Raw genomic sequence first — 14,258 nt, forward strand, 5'->3', positions numbered from 1 at the left:
GAGCTACCCGACACACAAACAAAAATAGGAAAGATGTTTGATCCAGATCTGTTAAAATGGCATAAACTTTCAATTTATCTCAAAAACCACCTGCCGACTTTTCTATTTCTTTAGGACAAAAATGATCAGGAGATCATTACCAATAGTAATTAAGCAAAAACATAGCTAACGCCGACCCGTACGAAACACCTATTCGTATCAAAAGCCTTTAATGTGAAACTCTTCATTTCTCTTACTTCATTTTCTTCTCTGCTGAAAAACTATTCTCCCTTTAAAATCACTTACATTATCCACTCTTTGCCTTGTTATCATATACAATTAAATTGCCGGAGGCAATATAGACAGCCCCGTACGAAGACAAATTTCATAAATTCCTATTTAAACAGCTATATACCGCTTTATTTAACTATATTTCACTATAAATAAACATTTCACAGATAAATATATGCTATTATATAGCTCTATATGCCTGTATATAGCTCAATATAGCTGTATATAGGTATATGTCCGTATATGGAATCCCTGAAACCCCACACACATAACAAATTATTTCCATGTTAACAGAAACTCTCTAAGTATCATTTTTCCCAAGATATTTCTATTTTACTAAAATCCAATATGGCCGCCGGCAGCCATTTTGTTAGGAGACCGGAAATAGTACCGACGCTTTACATTCGTTAATACCTTTCAAACAAACAAAAATTCATGAAATTCGGTCAAAATTTACTCGAGATATTGTCAAAATACACCACGTTCACTGTACTTCCGAGTAGCCAGATAAGAGCTCACTCCAAGAGACCTAGCTCACGCTCCGGAGAACATAATTTCATAAATTTTTTTTCCCTGATTGGTACGGTCAATACCTATCTAATAAAGCTAAAACAGACGAAATATGTTCAAATGTGGCCGACCTACAAGCAAAAACTGCTTGCCGCCCTGTGCCTGTTCCACACCAAGGGGTCTAACTCTCGAGTCGGTCATCCGATTTCCATAAACTTTTTTTTTGTCGATCGGTATTGTAAATACCTTTTATTTGACGTATCACTTACAAGTTTAACGTTTAAATGTCCGGAGATATCTTCGAAAAACCGTAAAGCACTTATTGGGCCACAGCTCGAGGGGGGCGATCCAAAATCACTCATCTTCGAACTTAGCCTGTCTTTTGACATTACCAAACGGGAAAAAAAAGAATTTTCAAAATCGGATGCGTTTTACTCAAGTTATCGTGCAGACAGACAGACGGACAGACGGACATTTTTTTTTCGCGGATTTGGCATCTCTAGACAACCACAATAGGTTTCCCCTTACTCAGGGAGTCCAATTCGACGTGTTACAAACGTATGCGTAAACCTATAAGACCCCAGTACTTCGTACGGGTCTAAAAATTACTTTGCGTTACACTTTTAATTAGACAATTAGACCGTGACACACTATGAAAATGGGACTCTCGGACTGGTCGACTAAGTCATCTATATGTGACCTCCCCAAATTCTTACTAAATTTTTAGGCAATTCACTGTGACGCCATCTAATGCGTTTGAGCTGGACTTTCTAATTGGTAAAGGACGAAGGTAAAGAAACAAAGAATCACTCTCATTCTAGAAAATTCTTGTCTAGTTCCCTTAATTGTTAAAAAAACGGATAACGCTCAATTGGTTGTTACAAGAATGTTAAAAATGACAATTATTTTTAGATGTTTGTCCACTTCCTATCCACTCTATTTTATGGCCTTACTTTAGAGAATGCACGCCGTAAGTGCACCTCTGAATTTGAATTTTAAGTGAACGAATGAGTAAAAATTGAACCGAAAGGTATGTTCCATTTTGAATTTTAGGCGCACTTACAGCTTGAATGGACTTTCAAAAATTAAAATAAAAGAATGTTTCAACGTTTTTTGATAAATTCAACAGTCAAGGGGCCTGGCCTACCCATGAGATGAAATATAGGTAATATATGGCGTTAAAATTCTATAATTTAGATATGGATATGCAAAATTTGTTCAAATGGATGTTGTTCAAACAATTAAGAAGATTTTTACGAATTTTTGAATAGAAATCCATCCATTCTCACAGTAATTTCATCTGATGTGAAAGTCTGACTTTATCGTTCAGAAAATAGTGCTTGAAATTTGTCGCGAATGAGTGATCAAATTGCACATTGCAAATAATGTATACATCCTACCGAAAGTTTCATAATTTACTTTTATTCAGGCTGACGAACTGTACACATTGTAAAATGTCATGAATTAGATACTCAGCCGTTTTAATTAACAATTGCAATAACTGTCTGAGCAAAGCTTATCGTTTCAGCTCATTACCGACAATACCACAACATGTACCGAAATATTTTTTGAACCGGTGGGTGGCGAATTAAAGTCGCATTTGCGTCTAGTTCTCCAATTAATTTAATTAAAATCTGATTGTTATTGTAAAAAAAACCTTGGAACGAGCCGAACAATTCTTATGATCTGGAATTTTGATTACCCAACGCAAACCCAGTCAAATAAATCGACAAACATTTTGAATGCAAATTTAACCGATTTCTGTGATACAATTGGAAATTCCAGATCATACGAATTGTTCGGCTCGTTCCAAGGTTTTTTTTTTAAATAATATCAAATTTTTATTAATTTAATTAAAGAAATAGATGCCCTTTTTCATATAGTTCGTTAATGTTTATAGTTTTCGGCAACAACGATTTTCTGTTATAGTAACTTTTAATTGTCTTCGGCAATTGCCTAACATCGATGGTATTTTACGACAATTTTTATGGTAAAGTGGTACACCCGTGTGGTTATGATGAAGCAGATAGGGACTTTGTACTACAATTCGCCAACCAGATAGCCGATGTTGGAAATAATATTTTGGTTATCTTTTCACTTCTGTTTGATTTAAATATTGAGGATATTGTTAATCAAATTATTGAAGCACTGAAACACGGTTTAAGTGCACCTGGTGTCTGTGATACACTGGCTAATTCTATTGCCAATCCAATTGCGGTAGAATTTCCTATCATTGGAGAAATTGTGCGACTTGCAGTCAAACAAGGTTGTGAGATAAGGAAGACAGATTTAGGATGTTAGATGCATTCGAAACAAATTAAATTAAATTCACTTCGTCATACGAAAATGGTGCAGTTAGTGTCATACGTTATACATTTTTAATGTAAAAAATCGATAAATAAACGGAACAATTTCCACTTACAGAGATCAGTTCATGTTTTATTTCAACAAGAATAATTACAGTAAAGGGCAATCAAATGTCAGCCGAAATTTGCTTCAGCTGATTCACTCATACAAACAAAACTGCAGTCACGTCTATGAATGTTTCTATACGGTTCCATTCCTAAGAAGACATTTTCTGAAATAAAAAGTGGGTTGGAGCTTTTAAGCTAAGAACGTTGTGACGAAGTAGCGACATTTTTTATAACATTTCAGTGGTTGTTTCTTCGTCATAACACTCTTAACTTAATTAATAGATCTCTCTGCTGTAAAGTGCACTTTACAGACGAGCAACAATATATACAGCTACTTATTCTAGACGAACCAAATCAACGCAAATTAATATCGAGATAAAAACAGTCTTCAGAGAGAACCAATCTTTGTATTTAGCAATCAAAAGCGTCGTCACATTCCACTCGATTTTCATCGCATATTTTTTGAGGTCTGCAGTTAAAAAGAAAATGCTCCGTACGACTAATTTCCATAATATCATTTTCTTTCAATTCCGCCGCTTCCACGGCATACCTAACTTATATCACAAATATAATATTTTGGGAGTAATACCATCCTGTCATGCAATATCAATTTTAAAAGGTGAATGCATACGGACAGGTAACAAAGACTCTACTTATATGGTATATAGTTTTCATGTGTGCGGTGTGATTATCCCTACTTTCTCCACCCAAAAGACCATGAGAAAATGACAATTTGACAACGCATGCGGGAAAATAGACATTTTCTATCCTCCGCTGAAACTTCGGAAGCCTTTATTGTATAAAACACAACCTCGAAAAACCTTTGAAATTGTAGTTTAAGTGGTGACTTGTGGCTCGCAAACTGCAATTTCCAACTTTTCTTCGCTCGTTGAACAAATAACAATTTGTTGACGATTTGTCTCATGACAGTTCAGGTAAGAAAATGGCCATTTTCTATCCTCTTGATTCTGGTGGTGATAAAACAAATATTTTCTCCCAGCAACTATCACCTTTGTTTTTGTTTATGAAAGCTGTTTAACAAATTGATTATTTTGTTTCGTTGGATAAACTGGATATCCCACCTCGCAGATGAGAAAAAATTCGCTGTCATTGGAATTTCCTATTTTTTTCCAGAGAAAAACACAACGTTTCGTTGGAATTTTCTATTGTCTTCCCATCGTAAACAAATAACTATTCCCCCAGCTACATAACCAACTACATAAATACCTAAACGATATATTTATCTGGTTACTTTCCAAATTTACACTTAACTAACCCCATCCCATCATATACAAGTTCCTAGTCATACCATGCAATACATTTCCCTTATACTTAGCTACCGCACACAACAAGTTTCTATAGTTACCTACGACCGAAAAGTTCATTTCATTTTTGTTTACCTTTTGATTGTTTTTATGCGATTCTACACATCACTTTTTTTTGAACGTTTTGCTGCGCCGTTATTTATTCACTTAAAATATAAAATCCGCCTCACGATATTGTATCACCACCCCAGCTATAGAAGAGACACATTTCACTTACCCATTGCGAAAAATTAGTCTGCTCGAATATACCGTACAATGAACAAGAAAATTGATTGGCCTAGCGATAGAGTACCGCAGGGCGGAATGTTTCATCCGGCCAAAGTCAGTTACAGCAAAGATACGCACGACTTAATAAAACGTAAGTTTGACGACAGTTTTTCAATTCGACTTGCTAGAGTTGGTAGTAAAAACAGAAGACTTTTGAAAAAAAAAAAACAATCTTCCGACGTTTCAGTTCTTATGGACGAACAGAAGATGACAATATTCCAACGCGATAAATTGAAGTATTATCTCCGAAACGGTGATCCCTTACCGCTACCAAAATTTTGTCCACCGAAACTGACCGCCCAGCAGCAATACGAGAATCAATTGGCTTCGCAGATTATAATGAGAGCGAATAGTGCGCGGAAACGAACTTTGAATGAAATCAAAGCGAGTGGAGCTTTTCAGCAAGAGAAGTGAGTCGTCGTGAGGATATTTAGGTGGTGCTTGTGATCAATAATTATTCAAATTTTTACTTTCTTCCCAGATTCGTTCCAGTTAAACATCTCCGCGAACCATCGCACATTCAAAAACTTCGATTGCAAGAACTGATGAGCGGATTGAAACATCATCCCGAATTGGATTCGGTTAAAGTAAAAAATTCGCAGAAGTTTAAGCCGAGACATTCGCACATCGAATATGATCCGATGAAGACATGTGAGCCGCTGTGGACTTCACTTTATAATTCTAACGGTTTGACGAAATGTTTTTATTTTTTGTAATTTAGTGATGCAAGAAATCTACGAACGAGCGGATTGGCTAGCTGAAATGGAAGAATTGGGTGAAGCGAAGCCACATCGGCAGATAATTCACTTCCAAATAGCTGAAAGGTTAGTTCAACCATATAACGTGAGAAATCTATCTCAGTGCAATTTTGAAATTATTGAATGTAAAATGAAGTTCTGATCACTGCTGCCTACTAATCGATTTTCTTTTCCAAATATCTTAGGCTTCGAATGATCAAGGATCTGGAAAAAAAGAACTCGAATGGAGACGGTGCGAGAGCTGGCAAATAAACGCAGAAATTACGATCGTTTGTCTTGTGTCGACCAAAATTTTCAATAAAATGAATTCCAAGAGAAGGCTTCGTTGATTTGTAATCGGTTTTCCGTTTAATGCTTGTTTCCCACTTACCAAAACAGTACTCCGTGTAAGAGACAAAATTGAATTTTTTCAATTTTTGCTTTGTTTACTTGACAGCTCACTCTCTCACGAAGTACTTTTTGTTGAGTGGAAGCCATACTTAAGTTCCCATTCCACTCAACAAAATGTACTCAGTGAGAGAGGTGTGAGAGAGCGAGCTGTCAAGTAAACAAAGCCATTGAATCGGTTCATATCAAGTAAAAGTTTTCAGTGTAGAGCTTTCGCACGTCTTACCCGGAAAAGCTTTGTTATTATCGACATTTGACTCCTACTCTTCATCATAAGAACTTGTTGGTTAACCAACGTGTCCATTTGAAAATATTCATCAAAAATCTGCAGGTCGTTTTTTACGATCTATTGAACAAACAGCATCGTTCACTAAAACACTCGATTTAATTTCCATGAACGGATTTCGTCGGAACAATAAATGGTACAAAAAGTCGTCCCTTATGTCTGTGCTTTCGTACTGTTTAAAAAAATAATTGCAAAGTCAAAATGGCTCCGTTCTTCCTTCGAATTTCCTAATTCTATACAGTGAATGCGCTGGGATTCGTCACTTTTCCGGCAAACAGCAATGTACCAGTCGTTTCGTCCTCAATTATGAAAACGAATGGCCGATTGGCGATAAATTCACGGGTATTGTCGCCGCCGAATCTGTTGTGGTGATGAAATAGGACGAACGACAAAATTAGCATTTTCTTCAAAGTCTTGCGACAATTCAATTTACCGATTAACAATGGAGACTTCTGTGGCCACATAAACGGTGCTTCCCTGTTCGTTGGCGTAAATGCCAGCCTTTTGCAAAATCTTAGATACTTGTAATCGTCCGGCAACATCTGCACCACGAGCTAGTGCAGGCAGTGAGGCTTCATTGGTGAAAATTGATTTGATTCCAATCTAAATATCAGAAGCAGAAAAATGAATAAATTTTGGATATGGTGTGGGTGGCTTCATAATCTCTTACGTCCTGCAAAACGTCGTTCAATTTTGATGTGAAATCAAATTTAAATTTGGGAATTTCAACGCGAACTTCCAGTTCAGACATGAGCCATTGGGCGCGATGCAAAGTCGAACTTTCCATTTGACGGATCATTTCGTCCAATCCACCTTTGGCATTCGGTAGAATGATGGTCATCGAGAATTTACGTCCCTTGAATCACAAAAATGCGAATTACAATTTCTGTATGGCAGCTGTCGCAGATGTTGAACTAACTTTATACGGCAAACGGAGGATTTTCGCATTCAGCGGCTGTGATTCCATGTAGTAAAAGGTGTCGGTCACAGCCATGAATGTAGTCTTAACTTGTGTGGTCGGTGTCACATAAAAGGGTAATTGAACCGTTTCATTGATCGGGAACGGGCGACGCCAGTAGCCGTTAAAGTACAGTGCATTCAACATGATTATCACCGATTCCTCGACATCGTCACTCTTGACCAGCTCTTTGATGTGATTCTGGGTGATATTCGCACACCAATCGTTGATAATCTTGGCTGATTCGGTAGCTTTGGAGAAGTCGATCTTTTCCACTTTGGTAAAGTAGTACGATTCCATTATAGCCGCATACCGTTGACGAGGATTGATGGACTGGTCGACGTAAATTTTGGTTCCAATTTTCAGTTCATAATTTGGGCTTTTTTCCTGAAAAATAAAGAAGAGGGAAGCGATGTCGGTAAATGAATTGTTCAAAAGCTCATTGGACTCCACTGACACTTGTGCATGCGGTAGTTTAAGAAAACTGCTAAGCAACCAAACAATTCTAAGGTCAAATTCATAATAACATGACAGGGATGTCAGTCTGGACACCCGCAAAGCGCAAAGCCATACTGTTAAAAGCTCATCTATTTTCACTTGTGACACAATCTACTATTTTTATACTATTAAACGGCGACTTGTGTTTTCCTTCGGCTAAGACAGCGACATTTAATCTTACTGAGAAGTATTTACCCGAGTCGGTTACTGCCGCGTATACCCTACAGCGTAATTCAATTCAGACGTATATATCAGATGTATATCATCAATGTGGTGAATTGGTATGAAGAGAAAACGTTCCAGGGTAAAGAAATATAAAGAATTTCTTGAACCCCAAGGACCTTTGAGCCCCTCATAAGGCTTGAAAGTTATGCCAAATTGTGACAATAGACGATGATGATACGAAAAATAATTATTCTGCGACTTTTATTATCTAGTGGAGGGATTCTTTTGAATTTCGACTGACCGAAATCGGCGCTATTTTTACCACGACTTTTTTATATATGCCTAGTTAGGCCTTGGTGCCTAGGCCCCAAAACCAGTCTCAGATATTTTTGATCTTCCTTACCTGGTTGGTTGTAAGTGGCCAAAAGTCGAAAAATGGGGTTTCGTAGTCCGGATTTCATTTCCGAAAGGTGACGAGGACACGGGCGTGTGTGGGTTCGTTGGAAAGCTGAGGTCAAGTACTCCTGGGGCAAATATTAACTTCATAAAATTTGCTGATTATCGGATGAAAATATGACTTCCGGAAAATTTCTGAAAATCGATGTAACCTCGGTGAACTTTGATGAGTTCTGTGACCTCACCAATGCAATTAATTGATTAAATTATTACTTATTATGAATGTGGAGGACCTCAGCTTTACAGCGATACCCATATTTAGTAGTTTGGAACGTGACTACGTAACAGATAAAAATGTGTGTTACACTCCGCCAAACTACTAAATATGCGTATCGCTGTAAAGCTGAGGTCCTCCACATTCATAATAAGTAATAATTTAATCAAATAATTGCATTAGTGAGGTCACAGAACTCATCAAAGTTCACCGAGGTTACTTTGATTTCGAGAAATTTTCCGGAAGTCATATTTTCGTCCGATAATCAGCAAATTTTATTAAATTAATATTTGCCCCAGGAGTATTTGACCTCAGCTTTCCAACGAACCCACACACGCCCGTGTCCTCGTCACCTTACGGAAATGAAATCCGGACAACGAAACCCCATTTTTCGACTTTTGGCCACTTACAACCAACCAGGTATGGAAGATCAAAAATATCTGAGACTGGTTTTGGGGCCTAGGCACCAAGGCCTAACTAGGCATATGTAAAAAAGTCCCGGAAAAAATAGTGCCGATTTCGGCCAGTCGAAATTCAAAAGAATCCTTCAGTGCTAGAAGGGACAGAAGGGCTACAAGAGCCATAGTGTATACCTCAGCAGTTGCACATCGTGGAAAATCCAAATTGGTGTAAATTGGAACCAAATGGAAATGAGGAATTCAAAGTGCCGTGTAGGTCACTGGTCTATTCACCTGTTTGCTATCTGAACGAATTTATTTGTTGAAATAGGAAAGACTTAAACATGAATTGAATGCATGCTTCCAAATTGTATGAACATGGAGCTAATTATGTCGAGCATCCGCTGTTGTGAAAGTCGTATTATTGTTTGGTTGAAAAATAATAAAAAAAATTTACTTTGGCTTTTAGCTAATTGGGAAACATAAACGCACGACAATATTGTCTACACCGATGATAACTCATATTTCATTCATAAAACGAACAAAAAATAATTATCAACAAGCAGAATACGAAAAAAAAAACGTCCAGGTGATTTTTCCGTTCATTTACCTGCGGTTGATGTTATTATCAATTGTTGAACTATTATACTGCACCGGTAACCGGCACAATTACGAAATGTGAAAATGAAATATGGATTCGTAATACTGATATAATGATTGTTATCGCGCGTATTATTTTTGTGTTAATAGAAAGGGTACCGATTACAGTGTCACAATGAACCTTATCGCTCTGAACATATAGTACAAATGCGAGTGTGGTACCAAAAAGAAATTGGAGGACAGCATGGATCACTTTAATGGATTTTACAATTAGGAAGGAACCTTTTTGTGCTAAAATGGAATCCTGACCATACTTCTCAACTTGACATCAGTTCGCAGGTAACGTCTGGTTTCATTGATTTAAGTTCTCATAGAATCAGGCAGGTACAAAATTGAAAATTAGAATTTTAGTGTCCTGACTCTTATTATGAACCTCTCTCGACTAGAGGTTCTTAACACATTGCTGGAACTTTAGACACCCTGAAAAGTAGTAAAGGAATCGAGGGTTGCCTCCAAATAAAATTTAAAAAATCTAAAATTTAATTTTTGATTTTTAGAAATTTATTTGGAGGTATTCCTCGTCTCCTTTACTGATTTCCAGGGTGATTAAAGTCGACAAGTCACAGTAACCGGCAAAGTTTTAAGGTGTTTACCTTCTGACATACAGACTGCGTCTCTTCAACTCTATCTTCCAATGACTCATACAGTCAAGAAAGCCAAATCTTTACAGAAAGTAAACCAAACTCACCAACAGCGATCCAAATATTTTCCCATACAATTCTCTCGCCTGAATGATCGTTTGAATGCTGGGCAGAACAGCAGCCAATTCCTTGTGTGTACTCGTTTCGGGACCGGCAGCTTCCGACAGAAGTGACAGCAATAATTTAACAGAAAATGGCGATAAGATCATGTTGGATGGATCGGACAGCATGAGGGCCTTTGGAGTTAAAATTAAAATTGAAAATCTTACACCGAACAACAAAATCTCTTAATAAAACCTTCGTGAGCCTCCAATCGAATTCGTCGTGACGATTGCTCTGGAATGGCACAAAATCGTCGTTGTCCCAATAGTCGGCATCTGGTGGTGGCAGTTGTGTCGGTTTTGAGTCGACTGGAATTTGTGGAATTGGAGTTGCCGGTGGAACCTTTTGCGTGTTGGCTGCATTGCCGGCCAGACAAACGTTTGCGGTTAAACAAACTGGTGGTGAAAGGAAAGGAACATTTGATCAAAATGTTAAATTTTATTGAAACTGGACAATGTTCTCTCGGTAGAGATTCCATCATCAAATATTTTCTATGTCAATGCTAGAAGCAGCGCTATGGTGAGTAGGTAACACCCCGCAGAAATCGTGACAGAATTTACAATTGACCGGCACCTGATCTGAATTTTCTGCTCATTTACCCGTCAATCCACACCAGCAATTCCCCTACATTTGCTGGTACTTACGTATGCATTTACGTGGTATTTGCTGAAAGAATCGTAGACTTATTTTTGGCCGTGTCACATCGATTTTTTACCGTGAAGCGATTGTAGCATACTTTAGACCAAATGATGAAAAATGTAGATCATGTTGTCCCAACCAAAAATAAGTCGTTATCGAGTAAACGGGTAAAATTATTCGGCATTTACCCCTGAATATTAAGTTAATATTTGTTGCAGGTTGTCATTCAATTAATGTGACCAATAATGAAATACCGGTCACTTTACTGATAAAATTTACATCATTCAACGTAAATAAACAAATATTGTCCATACAAAGTGGCATATAAGTTCATAGAAATTAAAATGAACGAAAAAAAAACCAGTTCCGTCAAGGTTTTCAATACGACATCAGCGCATCGCCGTGTGTTAAATATGTCTCTCCAATTGTATTATTGTTATGAATCCCATTAAACCACAAAGCAATATACTCGGAACGTGTGCATGAATAATCTATTTCGTTAATGATCAAAAACCAGAAATTGTTTTAAAACAAAAATTTCAATTTTATCTCTGCTGGGGAATTTTCGTATATCTTACTTCTTGCGACATTAGTTCGGTTTAATGTTACTTAGGGAGCCGGTATAGTACAAGGTACAAGGGGAGGTCAGGCGTATGCTTCATAAAGTAAAAACAAAATCATTCAAAACAGAGTAACAGGTTGACCTGAAAATTTGTTTCCACGAAACCTGACCAGAAGTTTTGAACAGGTTTGTTTTCTGAAATTACATGGCCTCACCTGGTAATCTGGTTCAGGTAATCTTGACCTATTCCGAGCTTTACCATCACTTCGTTCGGGCTACAACCCGCGAAATTGGCTAAAATCAAATGTCCAAATAACTATTTGTAACACTTTCGTCTTCGATCGCTTGCTCTTGAAATTGTGGCCTTACAATAGGTCTCTTTTCAGATCGCGCCGAGCTGAAAAGTCCGTCAGAAGCTTTAATCAGAAAGTTAGGTAGCATCGCTCCGTTACAATCGTACCAAGTACCCACTAGCGTTTAAGGAGCACGACGAGCACGACTTGCTGAGAGAACCAATAATCCGGGCTTTGGTATACTGAACCAGTGATATATCAATATAATTTACAGTAGCCCATCTGTGCGAAGCTCCATTTTTTCAATGAAGGCATGGCAATGTAAATTCAATGAATTTGGGTCTATAGACTCAAAATCTTATATTTGCTCAATAGCAAAGTCAATCAACATTTCAATTTGTTGTTCAATTTCTAGCAATTGATTTCATTGTTTGCTTGCTTTCCACACAAAAAAAAAGTTGCGATCAAATATTTGAATTTGACTTGCTGAGCAAAAATCAGGTGTAAATAATTCTTAAAATTTAGTTGATCCGCTTGTGTAAGGTCAACAAACGAATGTCTTTTGTGTATAGTTTGAAAAAGGCGGTAATTGAGACGGTTTTCACTGAGCCTAATCTCTTCAACCTGACTTCAGGAAACATCAATCAAAAAGTTCATTTCGAAGTCTGCTTTGTGTTTCTGTACACTTGTAGATTTAGGCCAAAAACACAGGAACAATTTTGCGATGATGATTGATAATTAGCCTTGATTTCTACATACTCCGTTTACGCTCCGTTTACTCTTTAAACAATTAAAAAGAGACGTGGTTTAGCTAAATGGAGGCAAGACGACGTAAGTGGATATCAAGCATTATGCTGTGTTTTTCATTGTTTTCCAACGTGTAGCATAATTGTCGATCTCATCAATACAAAGTTTGGCCGTTTGTTCTCGGCCCCCTATGCAATTTCGATTTTGTTTGTCGAAACTAGCAGAATATTTTAAAGAATTTTCCGAGGAAATTATGCTACCGGCTACCGAATGCAATTTTTCTAGTACGATTTTCCAGGCACTAACTCTGTTATCTCAACGAAAATGAAAGTCTGTGGTGTGGTTACGTGAATTTAAAAATTTTGAACAAAGAAAAAAAATTCTTAAGATCACACAGGCATGTTACCAAATCATTAGCATTGTCTTTCTACAGCGGCTTGCACACTTACAGCTTAACTGCAGATAAGACGGGGAAAACCGGAATATTTTTATGACATTCGTTTCATTAACATATTTTTGTTGTCTTTTCTAGTTATTCCGAAACAAAAAGGGAAAAAAACGAGAAACTTGTCGTCTGTTCTATAAATTTGTCTTTTGTCATTTATGTTAAACAGTAATTTGATTTTTTTTAAATGTCTCTCTCAAATTAGCAAAATATTGCACATCATCAAGCTTCATATAATACCGTTAAGCACTCTCTGCCATAACCATATAAAATAGAAAAGTGAATCCACCAGAAATACCGATTCACTCTCATCATTACCAATGTAATTAAATTCCCGATTTCATTTCTTACCCAAAATAATTGAAGCTAAGATCATCCTTATCACACTGTCTAATCACTCTCTCGTAATTAATTTAAATATAAATTTTCAATCGAAAATACTGAGCCAACTATGGATAGGCTATTATGTGTGTGGTTATTCAATGACAGTAAGATGATAACTGGCCTGTGATGTTTTGAATGTTGTAGATGGTGGAGGTCACAAAAAAATTATTGTTGTGTACAGTGACGGAATCGGTAAACAAAGCTCGGGTACATACAAACTACATGCAAATGTTATTTATCAAAAAATTTCTTTTTCTGTGGGGAAGCGAGTCATACGAACACTTTGTTGCCTAATTTATCAATTTGTGTCAGAGAGGAGTGTTCCAAAATATAGCGAATTATTTATTTGTTATTTTAAGTAAACTCACCTGTTTGAACTAAAATTAATTAATTGCGAGCTTTTGCCGACGATTTTACGTACTCCATGTACCGAAAGGAATGAATTTCACTTTCCTATACTGAGGTAAATTACGAAATGATTGAACCAAAAGCAAATTTCTATTTGCATCTGGCTTCACCATAGTGTAAGAGGGCTTTGTGAATCAAAACAGGGCAAACAGGGCGCCAATACTTTTTTTTTCTTTAGCCTAATGATTCTTAAAATATATTCTATATTGTACTTGTATATGTATAACGTCCCGGACAGGCGTCACATTTTTCTCATCAGTACTTCATCAGTCAAATTTTTACATTTTATAGGACGATCGATAATTTTAAACAAATTGCGCCTAAATGTTCAACATTTTCGAACTAAAATTTTCCATAAGTCTACTGCAGATGTCTCCCAGGTTTGTATTGAGTATGGCCGGTATATTTCGGAATAACAAAAAAAATATGAGTATAAGGAACACAAGACTCAACTCTGTTCCGAAAGTCGAT

At 37.0% G+C, this 14,258-nt stretch overlaps 2 protein-coding genes across 2 annotated transcripts; one reads left to right on the forward strand and one right to left on the reverse strand.

Moving 5' to 3' along the window:
• The first annotated feature begins 4,576 nt into the window (after positions 1 to 4,576).
• LOC119076425 (UPF0193 protein EVG1 homolog) lies at positions 4,577 to 5,862 on the forward strand. The gene is made up of 5 exons (XM_037183170.1): positions 4,577 to 4,877; positions 4,974 to 5,196; positions 5,268 to 5,437; positions 5,508 to 5,610; positions 5,730 to 5,862. The coding sequence occupies exons 1-5, from the start codon at positions 4,775 to 4,777 to the stop codon at positions 5,794 to 5,796; spliced, it is 666 nt and encodes a 221-aa protein (XP_037039065.1). The 5' UTR covers positions 4,577 to 4,774; the 3' UTR covers positions 5,797 to 5,862.
• A 435-nt stretch (positions 5,863 to 6,297) lies between these two features.
• Positions 6,298 to 13,575, reverse strand: LOC119076426 (serine protease inhibitor 27A). Its single transcript, XM_037183171.1, has 7 exons — positions 13,347 to 13,575; positions 10,505 to 10,704; positions 10,255 to 10,443; positions 7,137 to 7,562; positions 6,888 to 7,073; positions 6,651 to 6,820; positions 6,298 to 6,577 (listed from the first exon to the last, which is right to left on the reverse strand). Exons 1-7 carry the CDS (start codon positions 13,369 to 13,371, stop codon positions 6,451 to 6,453), a joined length of 1,323 nt encoding a protein of 440 aa, XP_037039066.1. The 5' UTR covers positions 13,372 to 13,575; the 3' UTR covers positions 6,298 to 6,450.
• Between the last annotated feature and the right edge of the window lie 683 nt (positions 13,576 to 14,258).

Source organism: Bradysia coprophila, unplaced genomic scaffold, assembly GCF_014529535.1.
Source record: "Bradysia coprophila strain Holo2 unplaced genomic scaffold, BU_Bcop_v1 contig_232, whole genome shotgun sequence".
Taxonomy (NCBI): domain Eukaryota; kingdom Metazoa; phylum Arthropoda; class Insecta; order Diptera; family Sciaridae; genus Bradysia; species Bradysia coprophila.